Raw genomic sequence first — 27,237 nt, 5'->3', positions numbered from 1 at the left:
AGCATTAGGTGAGCAACATACACTGAAATGGATTAGGATGAATAGTGCAAAAATAATGAACAAGTAATGAGGAGAATAAGAAAACGATGGACAATTATCAATAATAAAAGCAAAAATAACAATTTGAAGATTACATTAAGATAGCCAGACAATATTGGGGCTTATTACACAATTTGATATATTAAACACCACTGTCAAGTTATTGCTTTGTAGATCTGATGGAAAAGAAACATATATCTGGGAAATATGTATATCAAAATTTCTCTTTGCCAGGTAGCACAATGAAATATTCATAGCTCTTGTAGTTCATGTGGAAGTGTCTTTTTGTCCTTGGGATGTGCACATAAATGTTTTGCTGTCCTGGTAAATTAGCTTTTTTTAGAAGCTCTGGAGCTAGGCTCCTCACTGACAACAAAAGCACCCATTCTGTATAAACTAAATTGGTTACTAGACCTTTTCACATCCAGCGCAAACTTATCATTAGTAACCTTCTAGGCCATCCATGACTTAGCACTACAGTACATCACCAAATTCCTTCATCCTTACCCCCACATCATACAGTCATGTCTTCTTGTGCTTTATATTTTCTTCATTTGATGGTAAGGCATTTAGAGTCATAGCTCCCAAACTATAGAATTCACTTCCTCAAACTGTCTGGGATGTTTCCTCTTCCCAGAATGTAAATCAAACTCCAAAGACATCTTTTCATGCTGTACCATTTCTATTCAGCATCTATTCGCATCTGATGCTTTGCATTAATATGTTTGAGGCATCACGCCACCCACTGTGGCTCTTATGTTGTTGTTTTCATGTTTATTCTTTCTTTGTCTCTCTTATCTCGTAAGATTTTTTTTTTTCTTACCGATTTGTCATATTTATTTTCCTGATGTCCTTCGTCTTTATACACAGCCTAAGTAATTGTGTCTCTTATTCCTTTGTAAAGCAGCCTTGACTTGCTCTTAATGTTGTTGCTGTTATGGTGTTGCCAAAATATTCTGGTGCATATTATTGCAACTATGCAATTAGACTGATATGTGAATGAATATTTGTCAGCTTGGGTGAGGGCGGAAAAGGTGGTGTATGAATAAAATGTAGTTATTTTATTACTTAATGTAATAATTCATTTTTTATGGAAATGAATGAATTATAATGTCAATGTGGTGTTATGAAAAAAGGTGAAAGACAGTAGTAAACCGCTTTAGATGAAAGAGAGAGTTGAGATGAAAAGCTCTTGGCAACTTCATCTCACACTGGCAGCCGAGTGACTATAGAACAGTAGAATTGGGTGCCTGAGGTCCTGTGATGTCCCTCGAGTTGTAGCAAGTCGTCTGAGTAGGTGTGGCTGTTCATGTGCTTTATGACTGCATTTAGAAGTACTTTGTAATGATTAAATAAATAACTAAATCAAACTGCTCCTCCATAATATTCACCGTTTATCTTTTTCTTTCTCTCTCGCTCTCTCTCGCTCTCTCCATTCCATTATCAAGACTCTCTGTGCACTGTTTAGAGGAGTACATCAGAAAAACAAATCGGCTACCGGCTTTGACATAATCAACATGTTGGTGGGATTTGACAAAGCTGAGCTTAGAATGAAGGTAAGTCACATGTTTTCAGTGGCTTGTTTTTAATAGTTATTAGTGTGTTTGGCATAGGAATAGCTTGATTGACCCAAGATGAAAATACATTTTATATCTAGAATATACTATTAATGTTATTTTAAGATAATAGAATTTCTGAGTTAATAACTGATAATTTTATTAATTTTTTTACTGATACCAGCCACTCTGTAATTCATGTATAAAGTTAATTGAGTGTTACGCTACAACTAATAACAAATAAAACTAACAAAAACCAAACATTGGAAGCCACTTCAAATAAGAGCTTTATTGAAAATACAGATCTGGCCTCCCCACTGCATTCAATGTTTAAGGAATGTCACACAAACTTAACGATGAGATTGATGACTTGTATGACTACTTTTATTTTGATTGAATAAACACTGCAGTGTTATTGGGAGAGCTATCTTGGGCAACTGGACCTGAAACTGTAACTTGGGTTAACCTTTTTTTATTTGAATCTGAAACTGTATGCAGATTCAGTTATTCAGTTATACAGATTGTAAAATAACACTCAATGTAATATTCAATCCAACAATCTAAGCTTCTTACAAAATACACTGCCTGGCCAAAAAAAGGTCACCACCTGGATTTAACTAAGCAAAGAGGTAAGAGCCTCTTTTTCAATTTGCTAGGGAGCATAAAGATTGAACTCTGGAGCAATGGAAGAAGGTCATGTCATGTGGTCTGATGAGTCCAGATTTCCCCTGTCCCAGAGTGATGGGTGCATCCGGGTAAGAAGAGAGGAGGCTAAGGTGATGCACCCATCATGCCTAGTGCTTACCGTACAAGCTTGTGCGGGCAGCGCTATGATCTGGGGTTGCTGCAGCTGGTCAGGTCTAGGTTCAGCAACATTATGTGCCCAAAGAATGAGGTCAGCTGACTACCTGAATATACTGAACGACCAGGTTATTCCATCAATGGATTTTTTTCTTCCCTGATGGCACAGGTATATGACAGTACCAGGATTCTTTGGGCTCTAATTGTGAAAAAGTGGTTCAGGGAGCATGAGACATCATTTTCACACATGGATTGGCCACCACAGAGTCCACACCTGAACCCCACTGTGAATCTTTAGGATGTGCTGGAGAAGACTTTGCGCAGTGGTCCAAATTTCCCATCATCAATACAAGATCTTGGAGGGAAAAATTAATGCAACTCTGGACAGAAATAAATGTTGTGACATTGCAGAAGCTTGTGGAAATGATGCCGCAGCGAATGCATGCTGTGATCAAAGCTAAAGGTGGTCCAACAAAATATTAGAGCGTGACCTTTTTTTTGGCCCGGCAGTGTATTTTACTTAATAATAAGGCTACATAACGGTATCACTTGAGGCAAGTAATTTACCTCTGAATCTCTTGTGATTTGAACATTAATGTAGGAGGGAGTCAAGGTATTTGCTACTACTGTGTACATTGAACAAAATATAATCATTGTGAAAAGTCGATCCTACCATAGCCAAAGAGTTGTGCTTGAATTTTAAAAATAAAGTGGAATTTTTTTTTTTTTTTTAAACTGCTACTTCAGTTACTTCCATAGTTTTGCAATATCCTTCTGGATCGATTAAGTGTAATCTTAGTCACTAATCTTAGTTAGTAACACTGCAATGTCCACTTTTGGCACACATTCTATGTTGGCCAAATTGTAACTGATATTTGTGAATTTTCTGTCTTTTTTTTTTGTATGTGGCCTGTAGGATTTAATGGAGAGCCTGGACAGTCTGCTGTGTGGAGATGGTTCAGAGAGCTTAAAGAGTCTATGCCTGAAGTTGTTACTGTGTCTGGTTACTGTAAGCATGCACTTTCATTTATCTGCTCTGTTCAGTATTTAAATAGATACTGATTCTAAGCATTCAATCATTTTATCAAGTTCTGTGGGGTTTGAGGGTATCCTAGTGGCAAATGATAAGTCTGGGAGATTCACAATAAATCTAGGTGCAGTGGCCGATGTGATCGTGCGTCTGATGTGGTAGCGAGGCATGGTTATTGTATTGTGGCTTATATGTAGCTCAAATGAAATGAGGGAATGGTCTGAGATGGCATCAGACTGGAGTCGTATAACTATGTTCTCTATGTCTACACCATATAGCAGTACTAAATCAAATGCATGTCCACCAGAGTGTGTGGGTTCTCTTATACATTATGTGAAACAAACTGATTCTTGTATAGAACTAAAGGCCAATCTCAAAGGGTCTTGGGCACTCTCAAAGTGAATGTTGAAGTCACCAACAATAATGGCTCTTTCTACTAGAATGACTAGATTAGTGAGGAAATGTGCACACTCATTAATGAATTCTGAATGGGGTCCTGGTGGCCTGTAGAGGCCTGTTAGTGTAAGAAGCTGGTTGGGCTTCTTATAGCTGGCTACATCATTTATGCTAGTAAAAATAATTTCAAAAGACTTGAAATCATAACCAGATTTCTGGATTATGCCTAATGTCAGTATAAATATCTACAATGCCTCCTCCAGGGCCAGTTAGAGGGCAGAGTACATAGCTGTAGCCAGAAGGACACGCTTCGTTTAAAGCTATGTACTCTCATTTGGCTTGATCGAGGTTTCTGTTAGACAAAGTACATAAAATCTATGTTCTGTTAGATGTTAAGGATCTAACATTTAGTAAACCCATCTGAAGTTGAAATGTGCACTCAGTGTTCTGTCAATCAGTTACCTTAATAACCTAATTATAATAGTTTTTTTTTTTTTTTTTCTTCTGTATTTCTGCTTAGCTCGGGGAACAGATACATTGTTGATATAATGATCTTCGGGTGATGTCAGATAGTGACCAGCAGACGACTGATTTAGCCTCTTTGTCTGCTGCCTGGCCTCCGCTCTGGATTGTCATAGATTAACTAGGTCTGTCATAAGACTGCCTTATGTTACAGGAAAGGAGAGCAGCACCCTTCCTGGTAGGATGGATACCATCCCACCATAAAAGGCCAGGCTTGCCCTGTGGTCCAATTATGTATAAACCCCACATTTTTTTGTGAGCACCACCAGCAGTTCAGCAAAGATAACCAGTTGTACATTATATCGCCACGCTATATTGGGATGGGACCAGAGCATATTACAGCATTGGACATCACCTTCGCTAATTGACACACCTCTGCAATATTATTTTTGGTCATCTCTGATTGGCAAAGGCATATATCGTTAGCTCCTACGTGAATGACTATCTTGGAGAACCTATGCTTGCCTAAGACCTTAAGATTACTTGCATTGTCTGGCACCCTGGCTCCTGTATGCAGCTAACTACTGCTGCTGGTGTGCCTAAAGGCCTAGGTTATTTCATGTGTCGCAAAATAGTCCCGTATAACCACAGCTCTTTTAAAAGTCTTCTCAGCTGGTGCCTGGCTGAATGGGGCAAACCTGTTGGACACGCGAATGGCAGTGCTGTGGTACTCCCACGCGCAAGCCAAAGCTCAGCTATTTCGCCGTAACATCACCCATTTGCCCCTCTGCGAGGGCTGTATTGCTGGTGTTGGGGGCTTGTTAACTTCACATAAGGCATTCAGAGTTTGTACTTCTAATTTCTAGATAGGTCTAACATTTTCTAGGTCTAACATTTTTGTGCACCTGTAGTGCTAGAATGTTCTCTGTCAGACTAGCAATTAATCTGCACTTCTCAAAGATAAAACTATCGCTAACAATGAAGAATAATCGGATGAAGAATAGCTAAACATGCACTTTGCACACTGATGAAGAACGTAAGCTGAGGATGTACTTTCTCTGGCAACTGAGGAAATATGATTTACTACAAGAGCTGTTGACAGTTCTACACTGCCATCATTGAATTTGTCCTGTACCAATTCACCATGGTCCGGTTCGAAGCAACAACATAAGATAGAAACAAGCTGCAGAAAACAGGAGAAAAATAATTGGTGCTCCCATGTCCACCCTCCAAGATGTGTATAGTTGTGGCCAAAAGTTTTGAGACTAGCACAAATTTTGGTTTTCTCAAAGTTGCATCAAAAGGGCTTCATAAACAAGGACATTGCTGCTTGTAAGAGCACCTAAATCAACCATTTATTGAGTCATCAGGAACTTCAAGGAGAGGTTCAGTTGCAGTGAAGAAGGCTTCAGGGTGCCCAAGAAAGACAAGCAAGCACCGGGACTGTCCCCTAAAGAGGATGCAGCTACGGGATCGGTGAAGGCTTCTGGAGAATGGTTTCAAGAAGGCCAGCAAAGAAGCCACTTCTCTCCAAGAAAAACATCAAGAACAGACCGACGTTCTGCAGGAAGTATAGGGATTGGACCGCAGAAGACTGGGGTAAAGTTATTTTCTCTGATGAAGCCCCCTTCACAATGTTTGGGACATCTGGACAAACGATTGTCCGGAGAAGAAAAGACAAGCACTGCCATGAGTCCCGTCATGCCAACAGTGAGACATCCTGAGACCATTCATGTGTGGGGTTGCTTCTCATCCAAGAAAGTGGGTTTGCTCAAATAATGAATAAGGAATGATATTAAAGCATCCTTCAAGAGCAACTTCTCCCAACGATCCAGGACCAATTTGGTGGTGATCAATGCAATTCCAGCATAACAAAGCACCATATCACGAGACAAAAGTGATAACCAAGTGGCTCTGTGAACAAAACATTGAAATTTTGGGTCCATGGCCAGGAAACTCCCCAGATCTCAATCCCATTGAGAACCTGTGGTCAGTCCTCAAAAAGAGGGTGGACAAACAAAAACACAGGAACTGTGATCAACTCCAAGCACTGATCAGGCAAAAACAGGTTGCCATCAGTCAAGATTTTACCCAGAAGCTGATATCCAGCATGCCAATGCAAATTGCAGAAGTCTTTAAAAAAAAAAGAAGGCTCAACACTAAATATTAAGTCTTTGCTTAAACTGGATGTATTTATAAATAAAAAGTAAAAAAAAAAAAAAATGAAATGCTTATAATTGTACTTCACTATACCATATAAACAACTGACAAAAGGATCTAAAAACTGATGCAGTAAACTTTGACACAAATTTTGGTATTCACAATCTCAAAACATTTGGCCATGACCGTACTCTTGAAGAACCAGGAAATGGGCAGGGAAAATCATTACATATCCCTCATAGCCTGGACACAGCCTTTTTCAGCTCCTCCCCTGCAGTAGGTGCTACTGAACAGTGTATACCAAAAACACACAGGAGCAATTTATTTTCTCATGTCATCACCCTTATAAATGGCTGACAAGCATCATCTGCTATGCCATGGCTACTCTCGTTTGTTCACAACCTGCTTCACATCTGCAAATACTGTACGGTACTGTACAAATATTCTTAGATCACAATTTTATTCGCATAAACATGCATTATTGATGTTAATTCTACCTCATACTCTTGAACTTGTTTGTATTGTATATCTGTGTTGTATATGTAATCGGTATACTGCTTGTATATTGTGTATTGTCTGTATTATCTGAGTCACCAACATCAAGAACCAAATACCTTGTGTGTGTTAACATACTTGGTCAATAAACATGTTTCTTATTCTGTACAAATATACAAGTTGATGAAAAAACTGCAGGAGATTGAAAATCCGCATAAACTCATCTCAAAGGCAGCTGTTCCTGTCAAAAATCAAACAGCAAGGTTACATTAATGGGAGATTTACATTAAAGTGATGTCAAATACTTGTTCTAAAAAGTGCCGACGGTTTTTTGGGCACGTCACTAAAAATCAAGTATTTTTCTGTTCATAGCAAGTGTGTGCATAGTTGTATACAAATCCTGTGCACCAATGAAACAACAAGCCATATTTGTTCAGTAGAAATTCTGCATTACTGTGGCCATTATGTTGTGTACAAATGATCAGAATGAGTTTAGTATTCAAGTTTTTGCTGAGAAGGAAGATACTATATAATGTACTTTTAATTCATATATTAATCCAATTATTATCTTTATTGCTGAAATTTGTTTAATAAAAATATGTATTTATATGGAGTAATATTTTTTGTTGTTATTTGTTAACTGTGTGATTAAGCTAAAATGTATAAAATTGTTGACACTGTACGCATTAATGGTCACAGTGGCATTTATGTAAACAGAAGGCGATATGTTAGCTAGGCCTTTGGTGAATTGTTCCAAAAAATGAATGTCTTTGTTTTTCAGGTCACAGACAATATTAGTCAGAATACTATACTGGAATATGTCATGATCAACAGTATATTTGAAGCCATTCTGCAGGTACGCATGTCCATGTATTGGCATCAGTCAGCACTGTCCAGCACAGCTAGTCCTTATTTCCTGACAGGTTCTGCGGTTTTATAATTGCACCTCTGGTTTTGGTCAGCGGTGCATGACATCAAAAGCATCCAGCTGCTTTTCTGGATGAAATCACAAAACATACTATTAAGGCATAACATGATGCCTTGAAATGAACCATATTTACAACATTCATCTTACTAGTCACCTGCCTTGAATTTGTTACATTACAGATTAAAAAGACATAAATCTGCATGGTTAAGTTGTAGAACCTGTACTCTGCACAATACACACAAGAATTAGAAAGATGCTTAAAACATAACAGGTAGATAAACGAACATGTATAAAAATCTGAAGAAGCTTCTAGGTAAGTAACTGCAGTGTACTGTAGTAAGAGATTGTAGTAAAGTACCCAGAGTTTCCAGAGAGACTGTTTCGGACATATATAGTTATATCTGGTTAATTATATAATTAAATAAACTTTACAATTACACCCTCATGTTAATGAAACATTGTTTCACAACCCTCATTGAAAACCTCTTTCAGCTGAATGTAATGAGTGTGGTTTTTGTTCATTTTATTTTATTTGTGTCCTGATGTTGCCCTCCTCACTTTCTTATAGATTGTGTCTGATGTATCCAGTAGAGGGCAGCATGGATACGATGCTGTGGTCCTCCTGGCTCTCCTGGTGAACTACAGAAAATACGAGGTATGATTGTAACTGCACATTTTTTATTTTTAAAAATGGTTAAAGTTTGGTTTAAATAAACAGACCTAAATATTACATTCTGGGTGAGTGTTCATATCGTTCACCTTTTTATTTGCTTCTAGTCCGTCAATCCCTACATTGTGAAATTGTCTATAGTGGATGATGAGCCAACTTTAGATGTAAGTATGCATGTAAATTATTTATGGGAAAGGCAAATTTGGGGCAGATTAAGATGCTGAGTTGTACATGTGGAAATATAACCCCATGCTTTTATTTACAGGGTTTGGGCATGGTTGTACACCAGGCACTTACAGAATACAATAGGTAGTGTGTGTGTTTGTGTCAGTTTATATATGCATGTGTGTGTTTTACAAGCTAAATACTCAAACCCATGCATGCAAATGGTTTAGTCCGTATGATGTTGTTCTCTTTCTGTTCCCTATCTTAGGCAGTACAAAAACAAAGAGGAGGAGAACCATGGAGGCTTTTTCTCTACTCTGACTAGCATGGTAAGAGTTACTATACACCAAATTCTTTTAACTTTCTGAGATTCAAAATGAATGCAGCAGTAATTACATTTAATATGCATTCTCATTTTAGGTAGGCAATATGTTTATTGCTGACACAGAGGAGAAGCTGTCAGTACAGTAAGTACCAAAACATTGTTTGAAACACTACGATTTTTCCTCAACACATTTAGCCCGTGGGTGCAACCATGCGTTCTTTGTGGGGACGTTCCACCAATGCTGGCAAAATGCCAATCTGTTAAATATGTCCTTCTTTAATGAACCTTGTCAACCTCGTCTCTTATCTCATATTTATTTTCAGTTTATTTCTGTTTGTTAATTTAAATATGTGTGTGTAACCCTGTCCCATCCCTGTCACCATTGCACTTTTTTTGTGCCTAGCTAGTACACACAACTCAGTTATCTGATTTTGGGTGTCATTCTTTTAAATTTGGTCAGTCAGCAGAGCTGAACAAATGGAAGAACTAATGTCTAAAAAGCAGAGAAAGCAAGACATGAGAGTTATGAATGTTTGTTTGTTTTTCTCTCTAGACAGTAAGTAACTACATACCTAAATAAACAGATTAAATGTTAGCTTAGTATATAGAACGTGGCTGAGGAAGGGCTGTTGAAAAAGAGCAAAGACCTGGAGTGGGAGAGTGAGGTTTTATTCACTGCAGTTAAGGACAGAATTGAGAGAGCTTATGAGAACAGAGTGTAGATTTGAGATGAAAGTTTTGCTGAAGGGTGAAATTTTATTTTATTTTTTTTTAAACCAGTTCAGTGGAAGAGTAAAACTTTTACTGACGCTTCTTTTCACCTACTAACGTACGTGCGTGCACACAACGTTCACAGATGGAAAATAAGTGATGGAAGTTCCTTCCAGCTCCTTATTCAGAAGCATTAAAAAACGGCTGAAATCAGCCACACGTTTTCACTTGGATTTGCAGCTGTACCAACCTTACGTTTTACATAACTGGTTATAGGGAAATGTTTTTTAAAATGTTGCCCAAGTCTGGCATTTATTCTGATAGATCTTAATTTGTTCAGAATTGATAGTGACTTTATTTTTAAATAAGTTTGTTGACCACTGATTGAGATGACACCGTTCCATCTGTTCTGTTGCCTTGCTTGTAGCTGCAGTACCTTTACAGATACTCACCCCATATTTTAAAAGGATATGGGGGAGTGCTGTCATTTGGACCCCCCCCCCCCCCCCCCAATGTATACACCATAGTAATGCCCTTGACTTTTGTAACACCCTGAACCAAGATTTCAGCATTTATAGCGAGAATTAATGTCATTTTTGTTGTTGGCTGTTTAGGACTAATGAAGCGATCCTGCTTGCTTTATATGAGGCAGTTCATCTCAACAGAAATTTCATTACTGTACTTGCACAAGTGAGTGCGACATCTGCAGCAATGTGTTATGATGTTAGATTGTACATTAATCAAATGTTTTACAGTGTCATAATGATAAAAAAATTTTTTTATTAAATTTAATAATCAATTGAACTCTTAAAATTAAGTGACAGTGGTAATATGCATGCCCATTTTAGCTAAAATTAATTTTCTTTAGTTTGTGATTGTGACACACAGAGTCATCCAGAAATTGAGATGACAGCTGCACCAGTGACCCCCATCCCAACTACGCCTACTTCTCTGGGCACCACCCCTCCGTCTCTTGACAGTGAGTATTTATCATTCAAATTCAGAAATTAGTTGAAATTTGAGAAAATATTTGGTTATGTATTTTTCTATAATACTGTACAGAAAGAAGTTTAATTCCGCATAGTTAGTACCTCTTGTCTAGGTCGGGTATGCTGTGTGCTACGTTGGTACCAACAAGAAATTTAATATGAAAAGAGCGTGGAACTTAACACTTATTTCCAGATCTTGTATAGCAGTGGACATCAAAAATATTTTGGTGAAAGTGTGGATATTCTGTTTCTGAAGCACTGTAGATAGAAGATTCCAAATTTGAGTGTGGCAAACCTGATGGAGAAGCAAATGGAAGGGGTGTGGTGATCTTGTGGGCAAGCTGAAACACTATTTTGTTGTGAAATCACCCATTCACCCTGCTAATGAGTTGAGGGCTCATTAACTTTGCCTAAGGCACCCAGAAGTTGTACTTATAAATCCTCAGTGTTTCTAACACAAGTCTGGATGTGCACCTCTAGTGTTAGAATCTTCTCCGTCAGACTATACTTCTCACAGATTAAACTGTTGACGACAGAAGAAAAATAACTAAATATCTTGTACTCTGCACACTAAAAAAAGAATGGAACCGATTATGATGGGGAAAAAAATACTACTTGCGTTTTTAATTAGTTTGTTGAATATTGCGTAAAAACCTGAATCACATTCTGGTTAATGTAGTAGAAGTAGATTCTTATAGCTGTCACCTTATCTCAAATTTTGATAGTTTGACCAACTGGTAATCAAAGAACTGCTTTCTATTGCATTATGTAAAATATTTCAGGATTTTGCATTATTTTTTCAAAACGGAAATCACAATTGTTTGATATAACACACCTAATGAGTGGTCGAGTAATCATAATACTCGTATGACCCCATATAACCCAAATCTTCTGTACTACTTGGGGAATTTGGTAAATACAGCACTGTTTCTTTAAATTTCTTGCTGCTTCAGCACCTCTGCACATTATTATCTTCATCCAAAGGACAGCCATCATAAGCATAAACTTGAGGGGCTCAGGGGGGAGGATGTAATTCCTGCTCACACTACTCCTGTAATGTGTTGGGTTGGGTGGTGTGGGCAGTGTCCCCCACCCCTTCCCACCACTATGCCGCCGAGGCGCAGAGCCTGTGTCATTTCTTTGCCCCTTTTTAATTTCACAAACCTGTTTTTATTTTCTTGGCTTGTACTCATACGTTTTACATTTTTTCATCTTCAGTTTCAGTATGGTGCAAGCCAAATCATGTGTTCAAGTTTAAAAAAAAAAAAAAAGTTTTAAATTTCTTAACATAATAAATATCAAATACTTGTGTGCAATCTTTCCTGTCTTTCTCTTTTTGTTAAAGCTGGAAGAAAAATAAGCTGCAAGATTCTGCGTATCTATTTTTATTGCTGCAAATAAACATAATTCACCTACACAGCAGTTTCATTGCAATCTAAGCCTTGGTACTTAAAGCTGTTTATTTAAAACATGTTTACCTAACTCCAGCTAGTTTAACAACATATAAGAAGCAAGCCTTTCAAAGCATCACTATATTTGGCTATTTGGCTTTTGTTTCTATTAGCATACTAGCTAACTAAAAATAATTTATTATCTTATATTTGGGTCAAACAATCATACAGACTTTGCTCTGGTCTGAGGGACTCTGCATTATCATGTTTTTCTATTGGTTGTATGGGCTACTGACTCCACTTGGGGTGCATTTAGTATATAAATAAACTTTAGAAACAGTATAAAACAATTATAGGTAGTTTTAACCTATAAAAATAGTCCCCTGTATTTTTTTCAAATTTAAGATGGAACAGTTGTTCAGTTGTTGAAAATGTTAAATATGTAATCTTTATTCTAACTACTTATATAGAAGTGGCTGATACTCATTCAAGGAAACCTTAAATACTTTCAGTTAGCCTAATGAGTCATTAAAAATATATGCAAAGTCATGTTATGGGTTCTTCACTCTATGTTATTAACTAGGAACACTCGATCTATACCAGTAATTATGGAACTGAACCCTGGTGTTTGGGATGGTATGTGTACAAAGTCAAGGTCATTTAAAAACGTGAATGTGTAAAGTGTTAATTTTGTTACAGTGATGCACAATCCTGAACTGCCCTTGGACCCCAACCTACAGACGAGTAACCTCCTCATCACCTTCCTGAAGTACTCTTCAATTGTCATGCAAGACACCAAAGGCAATTTTCCCATTGCTATTCTAAGTCTTTGACTGTTCTGTCTTCCTTTGTTCTCTTTTGAAAATTTGCCAGTAGTCCTTTGTAAACCACTGTGTCCTAACTTTTAACTCTTCAAACCTTCTTTTTTCTAGATGAACACAGACTTAACAGTGCCCGACTGTGTCTCATCATTCTTACCTGTATAGCTGAGGTAAATCTTTACAAAATTTTATTTTGGGTTTCTTGGTCTACTTAGTTTCAGTAGGATCTGTGCATTAAATGGTGCGTTTTATATGTCCTCTGATTTTCATGTTTGGTAAACAGGACCAGTATGCAGATGCTTTTCTCCACGACGACAACATGAACTTCAGAGTAAATTTACACAGAATGGTAAGAACACCCCGTGTACTCTAGTCTAGGGTTAACCTGATGTACTCTAGTCTAGGGTTAGGGTTAACCACATGTACCCCATCTGTTTACATCAAAGCATATAATACAATTTTGCAATTCATCTTTGTTTTTTAAGCACTATATAGTATGTGTTTAAATTAACATTTCTCTTCAATTTTCCAATGAGAAATCAAATAGCTGGTGCTCACATTTTTTGGAGGGTGAATATTTTTAAGGCTTTTCTTACTTTACTGTTTTACTGGCTGACGATGCAATTTTATCATTCACTAAAAATAGTTCTCTTAGAGAGAAATGATTTGAGATCTTGAATAAATGTCTCATAACTATTTTTAGATACATTTTTGTGTAAAACCCTTTAGATAAACTTTTAGATGAACATGAAAAAAAGGATCTTGCAGTACCTGACTTCTTGTGCCTGACTACAGAAGGTGCAAGAAGATTATCTAGCAAGATTATAGTTGTCACATTTGGTGTACAGTGCACAACAGATTGTCCATGTAACTCTGTGGGCAGAGCACTTAAAGCTGAGACTAAACTTAAAATGGTTTGCCATGTATCTATTATACAATTAAAAAGTATGACATTTGTTATTTGCAAGTTGTATGTTTTAATGCAGAAATCATTGGAAAGGAAAACCAAAGTTTTTAAGAGGGAAATGGAACAAACTTTCTTGGCCAATACAGAAACATACCTGTACCAAGCACTGAATTATTTCACAATAGGTCAAACATTTTTAAGGTGCATAATAATGCTTTATAGATGTTTGCACATAGACAAGGATCCAATATGAAAACACACCTATTTCATTGACTTGTTATCTGTGTCTTGTGTTTAACAGCCAATGAGACACAGAAAAAAAGCTGCAGACAAGACCATTCCATCTCGGCCCCTGGTGTGCGCTGTCTTGGGTGAGAGTTTTTTTTAAGTATAAGTATCTTAAGTATTTGGTCAAGGATTTGATTCGCTGGTCAGAGGTCTGATTCCCAGTAAGTGTACACACTGTCCTACAGTTCCTGAACATGAATTTTAAACTTTTAATTTCTTTTAATTTCTCTTTCTGTCCTCTACATAGATTTGATGGTTGAGTTCATTGTCACTCATATGATGAAAGAATTTCCTATGGACCTCTACATGTGAGAAAGCATTTAGTATTTGATCCACTTTCTGCCTGAGCCATAACCATCCAGGCCAAATAAACTCAAATTTCAATGCTAGCAATGTTTAACATTATTTGACTTTTCAAACCTTATTTGAACCTTTTTTTTATATCATAATCCGTTTGTCTTTTAGGCGATGTGTTCAGATCATTCACAAGCTGATCTGCTATCAGAAGAAGTGCAGAATCAGACTACACTATACTTGGCGAGAACTCTGGTCAGGTATGGTACACACCACACTGTATGTGTGTGGCAGCATCACCTGCGATATCAACAGTCCTTGGTATTTCTTGAACTTGTGTTCCTTGTTCCTGATGTTGCTATCGTTTGGGATGGCTACGTCTATCACTATGGCACTCTTCTGCTGTTTATCCACCACTACTATGTCTACTTGGTTTTCCATTACGATTTTGTCTGTCTGTATATGGAAGTCTCACAAGATCTTAGCATGGTCACTCTCCACCACTTTTGGAGGTGTACCCCATTTTGACCTTGCAACTTCCAGCCCGTACTCAGTACAGATGTTTCTGTATACTATGTCAGCCACTTGGTTGTGGTATTCCAGGTATGCTCTGCATACTAGCATCTTGCATCCCACTCTTATTTCCTGGATTGTCTCAGGGATATCTTTGCACAACCTGCATCTGGGGTCCTGCCTAGTGTAGTAGATCCCAGCCTCTATTGGTCTTGTATTAAGAGCTTATTGCTGAGATGCCATGAATAGTGCCTCTGTGCTGTCTTTCAATCCAGCCTTTTCCAGCCATTGGTAGGATTTCTCCATATCAACCACTTCCACTGTTTGCTGATGGTACATACCGTGCAGGGGTTTGTCCTCCCATGATGGTTCTTGCTCCTCCTCATTCACACCCTTCTCGGGTTTCTGTTGTCTAAGGTACTCACTAAGCCCTTCATCACTTGGGGTCATCATCTTGGGTTACTCCTGGATCTTTCATCCTAGATAGAGGCTCTGACTATTACTAGTCCTCAGCCCCCATCATTCTGCTTAGTGTACAGTCTAAGAGTGCTGGATTTGGGATGAAACCCTCCATGCATTGTGAGCAGCATCCTTGTCTTTGTCAGTGGTTTCTATTTCCCCCTTTGGTCATCTGATTATACCTGTGGGGTATCTGATGGCTGGTAGTGCGTAGGTGTTGCAAGGATGGATCTGGTTTTCCCCATTCTACTCATCTTCCCCCGCAGCTTGTCTGTTGTTGACCAGAGCAGGATGGCTCCCCATTTTGAGTCTTGGTTCCTCTCAAGGTTTCTTCTTCATGCTCTAGGGAGGTTTTCCTTGCCATCGTTACCCTTGGCTTGGTCACTGGGTGCTCGGAATTGGACATTTATAAAGCTGCCTTGTGTGTGTATGTATATTTGTGTGTGTGTGTGTGTGTGCGCGCGTTGAATTAAAAAAACTACTGGAACTCTACCAATAGTGGATTTAAAAAAAAAATTTTTTACTTAAGTTAATCCAAAAAAGAAAATTCACATTCAAAATAACACAAAAAATAAAACACACCATTACATTTGACTCTTCGCCAATTTAACAATTTTCTTTCAATTTAATTAAAAAAAATATAAAATAAAATAAAATAAACCTTAATACTTAAAGGCAAAGAAGAATTTGTATGAGCATGCTGTGCTTAATAAGGATTAGGTTTATTAAGACACTTACGTTAGCATTCATACTGTGTGTGAAAATCGATTCTTGAAGACTGTCCAGGTTCTGATGCAAGATGATCACTGATTGAACGCTTTCACAATGTAGTGATTAAGATGAAAGATTTGAACACATATTGATATAAAACTGTTTGTGAAAGTAGATTTATTGACTGTTTCTTTCTCAGCTCTCATTAACTTGCTGAAGTTCCTGCTGTCAAATGAGACTACCTTGCTGGCCAAGCACAATATATTCCAACTGGCTCTACAGGTAAGAGATTGGATAGAAGTTCTGTCTAAAACTTTGGCAAACCTTTTTCTGAGAACACCATTCTTCCTACAGTTTTGTAGTACAGTTTTATAGCTTTGACAAGCCATTTCAAAGTATCAACAAACTTAACGTTTTTGTGTGCATGTTCAGGTTGGACTTTTCCCCCCACTCATATTTACCAAGGACACCATTAATATTATTGTATTACACAATGTTATTATTATTAAAATTATTATTAATATTATTGTATTTACATATAACAGTAAAATGTACCAAACACATACAGGCACAGAAAAAAATGCTTACCAGTGTACAAATTTTCTCAATCCCTTTTCTATTACTTTTAATGTTTTAATTTCCACTTTCAAATTTGAAGCAAGTGAGCTGGTAGGCTCTTATGATCTAAATGCATGCCCTATATAATTAACAAGACTCAACACAGGAGAATATATGATAGGGGAAAAAAAGGATATTAGGGTGATATAGACCAGGGCTCTCAGTATGCAGTAAAGTCTTCTGTGCCAGTAACATTCTGAATCATTTAATTGCTGTTTCACAAATCGAGGGGGGGGAATTGAAACAAAGTGAGAAAGTATGTCTTCAATAATGATTTACATAATTGAGAATTGTTACACGGTATAAGTTTAAAAACTTAGAATCTGTGATTGTAAAACCACCCACCCAGTAAAACCAACCACCCCCCCATCTACAACTAGGAACCTTGAAGAATAAATCTGATCCAAGGGTGCCCTTGTAAGATGACTGTAGGGTGCAGGGTTGAACATATGAATAAAGGGACTCAGCCAGGTGAGAAGAGGCAAGACTGGTCTGAAGAGCGTTCAGAGCTTCTAAGCAATGCACAAAATTGTAAATTGTACACAGTAAGAAATGCATAACCAATTAAGTATTTTTTTCAGTATATGGTGCTGTATAAGAACCCAATTAGCAGTGTTCTGAACATAGAGCAGTCTACTTAGTGATTTGGTAGAGAGGCTGGATGAAATCACAGTGCAATAATCCACCTGTGATGTAATAAGAGGATACATTTGGATAAATTGTGCTTGGAGCATTAAGAATTTTTGAATATATCATGGAAAAGGTCACAAGTGGCTAATTTTATACATTTGTACATTCTTGATTGGGGTTTTACATCTATTTATTAGAAGTGGCCCTGTGGAAACTAATTTAAGATGGAGAAAATTATGTACCATGGGATTTCCTATTGTTATACTCAGGTACTCATATGAAGAAAAATCTCATGATTCATAAGTACCTTCTAAATTGGCAGTTTAGCTACCAAGTTGTGGGATGACTGTACATTTGCCTGTCTGGTTGCACTCCTGTGAGTTAAGGGAATATTCTAGTTCAAAGACATTGCTTTATTTAGCCTCCATTGTACTTTAAATTGGGTTCAGGATTTTTTTGGGGGGTGGGCAGCAATTTCTTGGCTCTGAAATTACTGATCCAAAATATTCCTCCCATAAACTTCAACAGGGCATAATTCTAGGGCATTTTTTTTTACATAATCTCTAACTCCAAAACCAAGCATCAAAATGGTGGTTTCTGCTTTTTTTACAGTACTACATTGAGTAACCTAGTTTTGTGTTCATGCCAATTCATTTAATATGTGGAAATAATTGACCATTCATGATCAAGATTCATATTAATTTGTGCTTTGTTTTAAATACAAAAAAAGTGTCATTTTGTGAATAGACCCAGAAGAAATTCAGTTTGTCAAAGGTTATTAATTTGGAGACCTATATAGTGCATCCGGAAAGTATTCACAGCGCTTCACTTTTTCCACATTTTGTTATGTTTACAGCCTTATTCCAAAATGGATTAAATTCATTTTTTCCCTTGAACTTCTACACACAATACCCCATAATGAAAAAGTGAAAAAGGTTTGGTTGGAATTGTTGCAAATTTATTCAAAATCAAAAACCAAAAAAAATCACATGTACATAAGTATTCACAGTCTTTGCCATGAAACTCAAAATTGACCCCAGGTGCATCCTGTGTCCACTGTCCATCCTTTAGTTGTTTCGACAACTTGATTGGAGTCCACCTGTGGTAAATCCAGTTGATTGGACATGATTTGGGAAGGCACACACTTGTCTATATAAGGTCCCATAGTTGACAGTACATGTCAGAGCACAAACAAGCCATGAAGTCCAAGGAATTGTCTGTAGACCTCCGAGACAGGATTGTATCAAAGCACAGATCGGGGGAAGGGTACAGAAAAACCTCTGCAGCATTGAAGGGCCCAGTGAGCACAGTGGTCACCATCATCCATAAATGGAAGAAGTTTGGAGCCACCAGGAATCTTCCTAGAGCTGGCCGCCCAGCCAATCTGAGTGATTGGGGTAGAAGGGCCTTAGTCAGGGAGGTGATCAAGAACCCAAGGGTCACTCTGACAGAGCTTCAGTGTTGCTCTGTGGAGAGAGGAGAACCTTCTAGAAGGAGAAGCATTTCTGCAGCACTCCACCAATCAGGCCTGTATGGTAGAGTGGCCAGATGGAAGCCAGTCCTCAGTAAAAGACACACGACAGCCCGCTTGGAGTTTGCCAAAAGGCACCTGAAAGACTCCCAGACCATGAGAAACAAAATTCTCTGGTCTGATGAAACAAAGATTGAACCTTTTAGCCTGAATGCCAAGTGTCATGTCTGGAGGAAACCAGGCACTGCTCGTCACCTGGCCAATACCATCCCTACAGTGAAGCATGGTGGTGGCAGCATCACGCTGTGGGGTTGTTTTTTAGAACTGGGAGACTAGTCAAGGTCGAGAGAAAGATGAACATAGCAATGTACAGAGACATCCTTGAAGAAAACCAGCTACAGAGTGCTCTGGACCTCAGACTGGGGCAAAGGTTCATCTTCCAAAAGGACAACGACCCTAAGCACACAGCTAAGATAACAAAGGAGTGGCATCGGGGCAACTCTGTGAATGTTCTTAAGTGGCCCAGCCAGAGCCCAGACTTGAACCCGATTGAACATCTCTGAGAGATCTGAAAATGGCTGTGCCCTGACGCTCCCCATCCAACCTGATGGAGCTTGAGAGGTTCTGCAAAGAAGAATAGGAGAAACTGGTGTGCCAAGCATGTAGCATCATACTCAAAAAGACTTGAGGCTGTAATTGATGCTAAAGGTGCTTCAACAAGATATTGAGCAAAGGCTGTGAATACTTATGTACATGTGATTTATTTTAATTAATTAATTAATTTGCAACACTTCCAAACAAACTTTTTCCACTTTATTATGTAGTATTGTGTGTAGACCTTTGAGGGGAAAAAATGAATTTAATCCATTTTGGAGTAAGGCTATAACATAAAAAAATGTGGAAAAAGTGAAGCGCTGTGAATACTTTCCGGATGCACTGTATATTACTCATTTCTGCACTATAGTTTTTTTCATCCCTTTCTTTACCTGTTATTTTCAGGTTGTCAGCCTCTTTAATATGTTCATTACATACGGGGACACATTCCTACCCACACCTAGCAGTTATGATGAGCTGTATTACGAGATTGTTCGTATGCACCAGGTCTTTGATAACCTTTATTGTATGGGTAAGTTGCTCTATAGAAGCTCTGAAAATGTGTTGAACTCTCAAATTAATGCATGAAGTGCTATTCTACAATTAGGTCACACATGTTTACGTCTTTTCAGGAATCACTTCTAAATGTTTTTTAGCAGTAATGCCAAACCTGTGTTCAATTCATAACAGAATAAAAAACAGCAGTGCTTTTCGGATCTTTCTGAAGGGTCAATGCCTTTGTGATCTTTTAGTTCTCAGGGTTTCCACCAACGTTGGCCAGTGGAAGGAGCCTGCTAGTAAAGTCACTTATGCCCTAGTTAATGTCAGGTAGGCTCGGGTTCTTTTTCTGCATGTCTTGAATATTTTCACATATATTTTCACCATATCTTGCAAAATTTTGTATGTAAAGGGACAGGCCATAACTGCACAATTGGCATCTGACTTCAACATTGGTATGCAGAATGCCTTCTCAGAATGCACTGTTATTGGACTTTGTCTTGATTGGGGTATAACTGCTAAAGTTTGCACTGGGTGTAATTGATAGTAAAGCTCAAGGAAGTGAATCACCATAAAGCACACAACAGAGTCGAGTAAAGTTGCCTCGTTGACTGAATCTTGGTTTCCTTTTCATCATGTTGATGGAAGGATCAGAATTTTGTGCAACTAACATGAATCCATGGAGCCCGTTTGATGTCATCAGTCGACGATCACTGTGGTAGTGGTTTCCTGGCACATGTTAAGGCTTCTCATATCTATTGAATTACATGTCTGAATTACATGGCATCCCTTCATGGCTACAGGTTGTCCGCCTCTCCATGTCATTACAGGTTCTAATGCCTGATAAGTCTGAACTGTTTTAGGGTGTTTATGGGTACATTTTATTTCTAATTATGGGAAACCAAAAAAGCTGCTCAATGACCTAAATTTGGGTGCTCATGCAGTTGTGTAAGGTAGCCAGTATTAAGATAATTTTGACTATAGTGTACCACCCATGAAATTAGTTAGTAAAACCCTTTTGAATGTTCTGGCTACCCTTATACAGCACAAAATGAATTGCCATGACTTCATTATACAGGCTTAACAGTACCTAAACTGGTCACCTTTACTATCTTATTTGAAGATCAGCCTGGATTGTAGAATCAACATGATAAGCTTGTCCTGAGGAGAGTTATAGAACAGCAGAACATTATAATCTCATCTTGAGGATAGTTATAAAACAGGTGAACAAAATTATACCCAAGGGTCCCAGTTTGCCTCAGCTTTACCTCTAGAAATTTGTGGTCAAAGCAAACCAGACCTTGTTTACACAGTATGTCCTTAATATAAAGAAGGGACCTTGAATACACTTTCATCGAGATATGCTCCTGCCAAGTATCCAAAATGCCATGACCTTCCAAGCTGCAAAATGTTAACACTGAGCTATGAGATCCATTCTGATTTTGAACGGATTTTGAATATGATACAATACTACTGTAGAGATTTCAGATCAAATTCACATCAGAGTACAAAACGGAATCCACATTTGGTGTCTAGTAGTGAAACAGCAAATCAGTGCTGCACTCCCCATACAAAATGTTTCTATGTAAACCCATACTTAGTCTAGTTGACCACCTACCTGTCGAAGCTCCCAGTACTCCAGAGGAAGAAAATAATTTATTTGTGAACTCTGATTTTCTCAGAATATAGCATTTTTCAGACTGCAGATGTGTTTATACTATTTATTAGGTTGAATGGTGAATGTGTTAATATTTTTAATTAATTGCTTATTATATAAAACTGGTATCTAGATTATTTTACCTTGTAGCCTGTTGCAAAAACTTTGTTAAATTGCTATGCCACTGCCATTTCTTGCCATTTCTAGACCTAGTTTAATTGTCCAAGACCCTTGTTCTCACACAAGTTGTAGAGTTGTGCAGTACTAATTCAACTATAATAACTCTGAAGAGAAACTACATGGTCCTACAAATGTTTTGATGGTCAAAAGAATTTAAACTTTTAACTCCTGTTCGTGTGTGTGCTCGATATTCAAAGAGAAATTTACATCAGTGCATGAGCATTGTATGAAATCCAAACAAGTCTTATGTAATGAGTTGACCTTAATCAGAAGGTTGTGCTCTGAGATTGAAGCCAATTGTCAGTTGGCAGATGACAATGAAACATGGACTCTTAAAGAAATGTTCGAAAAGTGCTAGTTATCTGGGAACTCTGGTTTGTAGATGATTCTTGGGTGATGAGATGTGGAACTTGGCACAGAAAGTTTAAGAACCAGTGTCTTATATAAATGAAAGTGAATTTACTTTGGATAAATTGTGCTTGGGAGCAATTTTAAAGATTTTACCTATTCTGTTTTGAATTTGCAGGGCCATCATTAACCATTTCAACCCTAAGATCGAGTCCTATGCTGCCGTGAACCACATTTCTCAACTTTCGGAGGATCAGGTTTGTTACTTTATATTGTGAAACACTTGTAATTTACCATGATTTTAAAGGAACCTCTCAAAGCCAATTCCCCCACATAAATAATACTTTTTGTCTATTACTTCGATAGCAGCTTTTAAGAGCAAAGACCATAGCCGATCTACACAAAACATTTACTCGATTTTCAATATTGTATTGATATTTGATTGTGTTCAGAACTTCACACAGTCCACACCCTGCTTAGCTATTAACTGAATAGCTTACATTTGATTCCTTTTAGAGTTAGATTTGCATTTCAATAAATAGGGCTAAAAAGAAATCTCTATCTAGGTCACTTCTCTTTATATCATTAATATGACACATTGTCTTTAGATGTGAGAGGTTGTCAGACTTTAGGTTTTTTTAAGTCTTTTTTTTTTAAAGTCTTCTAGTGTATGGTTAACATAAGAAAATATGAAGATAATAACTAATAACTACTTTCAGAACTAGACAGTCACAGCAATCTTTAATGAAAAGCCATGTGTTCAGTAATCAACATAAAGCCATGTCTTCTGGTAAAGTTAGTAAAAATTTACTTGCACTGGCTTCACACTAGTCACATCTATGATGCACTGCGCATGTCATCTTTAGCAGGTAGCACATGCACACACATTACACAGGATCTTAGCATGGTTATTTTCCACCACCTTTGGGGGTATATCTTACTTGACCCTTTCAACTTCCAGCCCATACTCAGCACAGATGTTTCTGTACACTATGCCAGCCATTTAGTTACGGCGTTCCATGTGCGCCCTGCCTACTAGCATCTTACATCTCACTGTTATGTACTAGATTGTCTCGGGGGCATCTTTGCACAGCCAGCATCTGGGGTCCTGCCTGGTGTGGGAGATCCCAGCATCTATTGATCTCGTGTTCAGCGCTTGTTCCTGTGCTGCCATGATTAGTGCCTCTCTGGGCAGTGGTAGCTTAGTGGTTAAGGTGCTTGACTAGTAATCAGAAGGTTGCCTGTTCAAATGCCACAACAGCTAGGTTGACACTGTTGGGCCCCTGAGCAAGGCCTTAACCCTCAGTTGCTCAAGATCACAATTGTTCAGTCACAATTGTAAGTTGCTTTGGATAAAAGAATCAGCTAAATGCTGTAAATGCAATTGTACTGTCTTTCATACCAAGCAGGGTTTTTTCCTCCCATTTCCTCCTCCTCATTTTCATTCTCCTCAGGTCTCTGCTGGTTGAGGTACTCACTAAGCTACTCACTCTTCATCACTTGGGGCCATCATTCTGGTGTAATCATGGATCTTTGATGTTTCATTCTGGATGACCCTCACTAGTCCCAGGCCCCCCTCCTTCCGCTTAGTGTAGTCTCAGAGTTCTGAGAGGATGAAACCCTCTATGCATTGTAAGGTGTTTCCTTGGTTTGATGTCAGTGGCTTCTATCTCCTCCTTAGACCAACTTATTATGTGATGACTGGTAGAGTGTAGGTGTTTCTTCCCTTCAGCTGACCGCTCAAGACTTGCCTCACTCTTTGTAGGTATTTGGCTGTAGATGCCTTTCTTGTGGTCTCTTCATGATTACCATTTGCTTATGGGACTCCAGGGTACTCGTAGCTGCCCGTCTTAATATAAAACATCTTTCATGTTACCTTCTGGTAGTGTGATCCCCTTTGTTCTTCTAGCCACCATCCCTCTCTTTGTAGCCATATGACCACACTTATCCAGTGATGGATTAGTGAGTCAATGTCTCATTCACTTCTGGCATACAGCTTTATGTCATCTATATACAGGAGGTGGCTGATGGTTGCTCCTTTCTATAACTGCTATCCGTAGCCAGTCTTGTTGTTGATCTCACTGAGGGGGTTTGGTCTGATGCAGAACAGCAGCAGGGACAGGGCATCTCCTTGGTAAATCCCGCACTTGATGGTGACATGTGTTTTGTGGAGCATTGGATCATAGGCTTTCTTGTAATCAATCCAAGCTGTGCACAGGTTGGTCTATCTGGGTTTACGGTGTTGAGTGACTGTTTTATCCACCAGTAGCTGGTGCTGGGCTCCTCTGGTGTTCTTGCTAATGCCTTTCTGGGCCGCACGCATGTATTAAGTCATGTGCCAGTTCAGCCGCAATGATACCTGACAGGAGCTTCCATGTTGTGCAGAGGCAGATTATCGCCCAGTAGCTGGATGGAACTGCCCCTTTCCAGGGACTGTCCAGCCTTCAGTTAACCATTCAGGGTGGGTTCCATCCATTAGCAGCTCGTTGATTTGTGCTGCCAGGCACTCATGCACCGCAATTAGCTTCTTGGGCCAGAGGCCGGAGACAGAGGATTTGTGTGCATTGGCTCTTGTGTTGGTTATGGTCATAGAGTCCAGAACAGATGTACCCCAAGGGGAAAAATCAAGTAAATCCAATTAAACTCATTTCAAAATTAAATTGCCCATGAATCATCAACAGCCATGACACAATTTTCACCTCATCAGTTCCAATCACTCCACATGATTTTTAGTGAATCTTGCATTGCCTTACAGACACCAAATTAGTGTAGTTGTACATTAAGAGAGAAAAGACTTATCCCAATAACATTAAACTGTTTTTGGTATACAAAATAACATTACAGACTGTAAAGTTTGTGTCTTCAAACTTTCTCATTGACATTTGTTTATTATAATCAGTTGCTGCAAGTTATGGCCTGTAGTGCCAGTGATTTATTTTACAACTCTATTATTATCTCTGTTGTGTGTAGGTTCTGGAAGTGGTACGCTCCAACTATGACACACTAACATTAAAGCTTCAGGATGGTTTAGACCAGTTTGAGCGCTATTCAGAACAACCCAAGGAGACGGCCTTCTTCAAGGAGCTGGTAAGAACACAGGGTAGCTAGAGATGCAAGAAAGTGTTGCAGAAAACCTGAAGGTATTGCTGTTTCATTCGCAGCATACTGCATCACACATGATCCAGCAGTAAGAAAACTAAATGACTTATGGTTATCATTTAGTGGGGGTGTTTTTTTTGAGTTTCTTTAAATGTTCTTAAAAACAAATATTATGTAAACAATGTTTTCATAGATGTCATTCAAGCATTAACCAAGCACCTCCTGAGAATTCTTTCTTATGGATACTACAAATCTCTTGCCTGTTTTATTTAAACATGACTCTAGCAGCGATAGATGTACTAGCTGGCTAGCTTTTCAAAGTACTTTGTCACAAACCTAGCATATCAGAATGAAACCTGATTGCAGAACAAAACACATGGACCAAAGGGTGTTTTGTCCATTTGCTTTTGTCCAGGGGCTTAAGAGATGTAGCTTTTACCTAAGCTTGGGTTTTACCTGGCTCTGTACCTCCTTTTCTTTTGTCTTTCACTGATGTATGCTGCGTCTCTCGTTTTGGGGCCTATAGATATCTGCTGGTGCATGTCCTGTAGGTCATAAAAACACAGGAACACTATCACTGCTTTCATCATCTCCCATTCTCTTTCTTTCCTTGCAGGTGCGCTCAATCAGTGTGAATGTGAGGAAAAATGTCTCTCTCAACACTCTGAGCCAGGATGTTCTTCTGAAGGAATTCTCTTCCATATCCTGAGACCGCTGTTTATGTGTACTGAATTGCTGAGAATTATGAAAGGCTTGATGGCCTAAAATGCGTTTGATATGTATCTGTTGTTCTTTTCTTCCTTAAGTATCAGGTATTTTGTTTTAATTGATTGTTTACTGGAACTCTCTTTTTTTGTTCCTATGCAGTCTATACTTTTTTTTTTCACACAGTAATGGAATTAATATCATATTTTTAAATTTGGATATGAAAATCCTACCTAAACAGTTAAATCAACCTGAATGAATGTACAGAGTACTCAGTAGCAAATGTTGATAACATGTAAATTAGGTTAATGGCTGGGTTAATAATCATCAATTTTGCATTATGTCCTGTCAGATTTTATGTTTAAAATTGTTAACTATGTATATATTTGCCATAATGGCCAAAGAAAAATTATACTTTTTGTTTACCTCTTAGGATAAATCTGACTACATATACAAGTACAGTCAGGCAGGTTTCAATTTTGGACTGCACTTCAGCTCAGTCACACACTGAATGAAGACTTTCAGTCTCAAGTGCTCCTACATCCTTTGTGTTTTAATATTTTGGCTTTTGCTACATGTGATTTCACTTCTTTTTTAATGCACGGTAATCACATAGGCAACCATTTTCTTTGAATAGTTTCTCATGGAAAAAATTAAACTTGAAACTGATTTTCTGGTCTTTTTTCTGCTTTTTTTCTGTGTAGAACATGTAAGAACATTGACTTTTATGTGTTTTATTACTGTGACTGACTTTACACAGACTGACTTTAAGCAAAATTTGCCGTCTTGAAATCAAAATAGAGCACCTATGAGATTCATGCAGATCTGAGGAGAAAGGGTCAGTTAGTTGAAGGACTGATGATAGCAGAAGTGAGAGGTGTTGTTACTTTCCCACCTGCATTTTGCGAAGACCCCTACTCGGGTAAGACTGGATTTGACCCTGATATTGTTACTCTAACCTCCTCATTCCTAATCAACGAAGGTAACGTGTACTACCCAGTGGAATGCCGGTGGCAAATTCCTCAGAATATATCTCTTTATTCTTCATTCGTAACCCATGGAGACAAAAAGCACGAGGACATTGCTGAACATGAAGTAAATTGTGCTTAATACTTGCCAGCATCTGCACAGGCTCCCTGTAAAATACTGTATTCAGTTTAAAATACTCCTACTCCTTTACAAAGCCAATGTCTATTTACTGACTAATGTAATCATCTTTGGGTCCTTGAAAACTGATATATAAATACAATGTATTATAATTATTATACCTTATATTTTCATCTTTAAAGCCATATTTTTGCTGAGATTGTTCTGAACATTTAGATA

General features: G+C 38.2%; 1 protein-coding gene across 3 annotated transcripts in view; it reads left to right on the top strand.

Moving 5' to 3' along the window:
- armh3 (armadillo like helical domain containing 3) overlaps positions 1-26,580 on the top strand; it is a 40,724-nt gene extending 14,144 nt beyond the window's left edge. For all 3 annotated transcript variants that reach the window (XM_026997119.2, XM_026997127.2, XM_035523326.1), the window contains 22 exons: positions 1,488-1,595; positions 3,313-3,405; positions 7,721-7,795; positions 8,436-8,522; positions 8,645-8,701; positions 8,803-8,846; positions 8,971-9,031; positions 9,123-9,169; positions 10,353-10,428; positions 10,627-10,717; positions 12,818-12,919; positions 13,051-13,109; positions 13,223-13,288; positions 14,148-14,217; positions 14,382-14,442; positions 14,600-14,688; positions 16,311-16,393; positions 19,830-19,956; positions 20,177-20,252; positions 22,286-22,364; positions 25,078-25,194; positions 25,823-26,580. In XM_026997119.2, the coding sequence (XP_026852920.1) occupies positions 1,488-1,595; positions 3,313-3,405; positions 7,721-7,795; positions 8,436-8,522; positions 8,645-8,701; positions 8,803-8,846; positions 8,971-9,031; positions 9,123-9,169; positions 10,353-10,428; positions 10,627-10,717; positions 12,818-12,919; positions 13,051-13,109; positions 13,223-13,288; positions 14,148-14,217; positions 14,382-14,442; positions 14,600-14,688; positions 16,311-16,393; positions 19,830-19,956; positions 20,177-20,252; positions 22,286-22,364; positions 25,078-25,194; positions 25,823-25,915 (1,761 nt within the window). In that variant the 3' untranslated portion in view covers positions 25,916-26,580. The remainder of the gene's footprint in view (positions 1-1,487; positions 1,596-3,312; positions 3,406-7,720; positions 7,796-8,435; positions 8,523-8,644; positions 8,702-8,802; positions 8,847-8,970; positions 9,032-9,122; positions 9,170-10,352; positions 10,429-10,626; positions 10,718-12,817; positions 12,920-13,050; positions 13,110-13,222; positions 13,289-14,147; positions 14,218-14,381; positions 14,443-14,599; positions 14,689-16,310; positions 16,394-19,829; positions 19,957-20,176; positions 20,253-22,285; positions 22,365-25,077; positions 25,195-25,822) is intronic.
- The last annotated feature ends 657 nt before the right edge of the window (positions 26,581-27,237 follow it).

Source organism: Electrophorus electricus, chromosome 26, assembly GCF_013358815.1.
Source record: "Electrophorus electricus isolate fEleEle1 chromosome 26, fEleEle1.pri, whole genome shotgun sequence".
Classification (NCBI taxonomy): domain Eukaryota; kingdom Metazoa; phylum Chordata; class Actinopteri; order Gymnotiformes; family Gymnotidae; genus Electrophorus; species Electrophorus electricus.
This window is presented reverse-complemented; position numbering and strand designations above follow the sequence as displayed.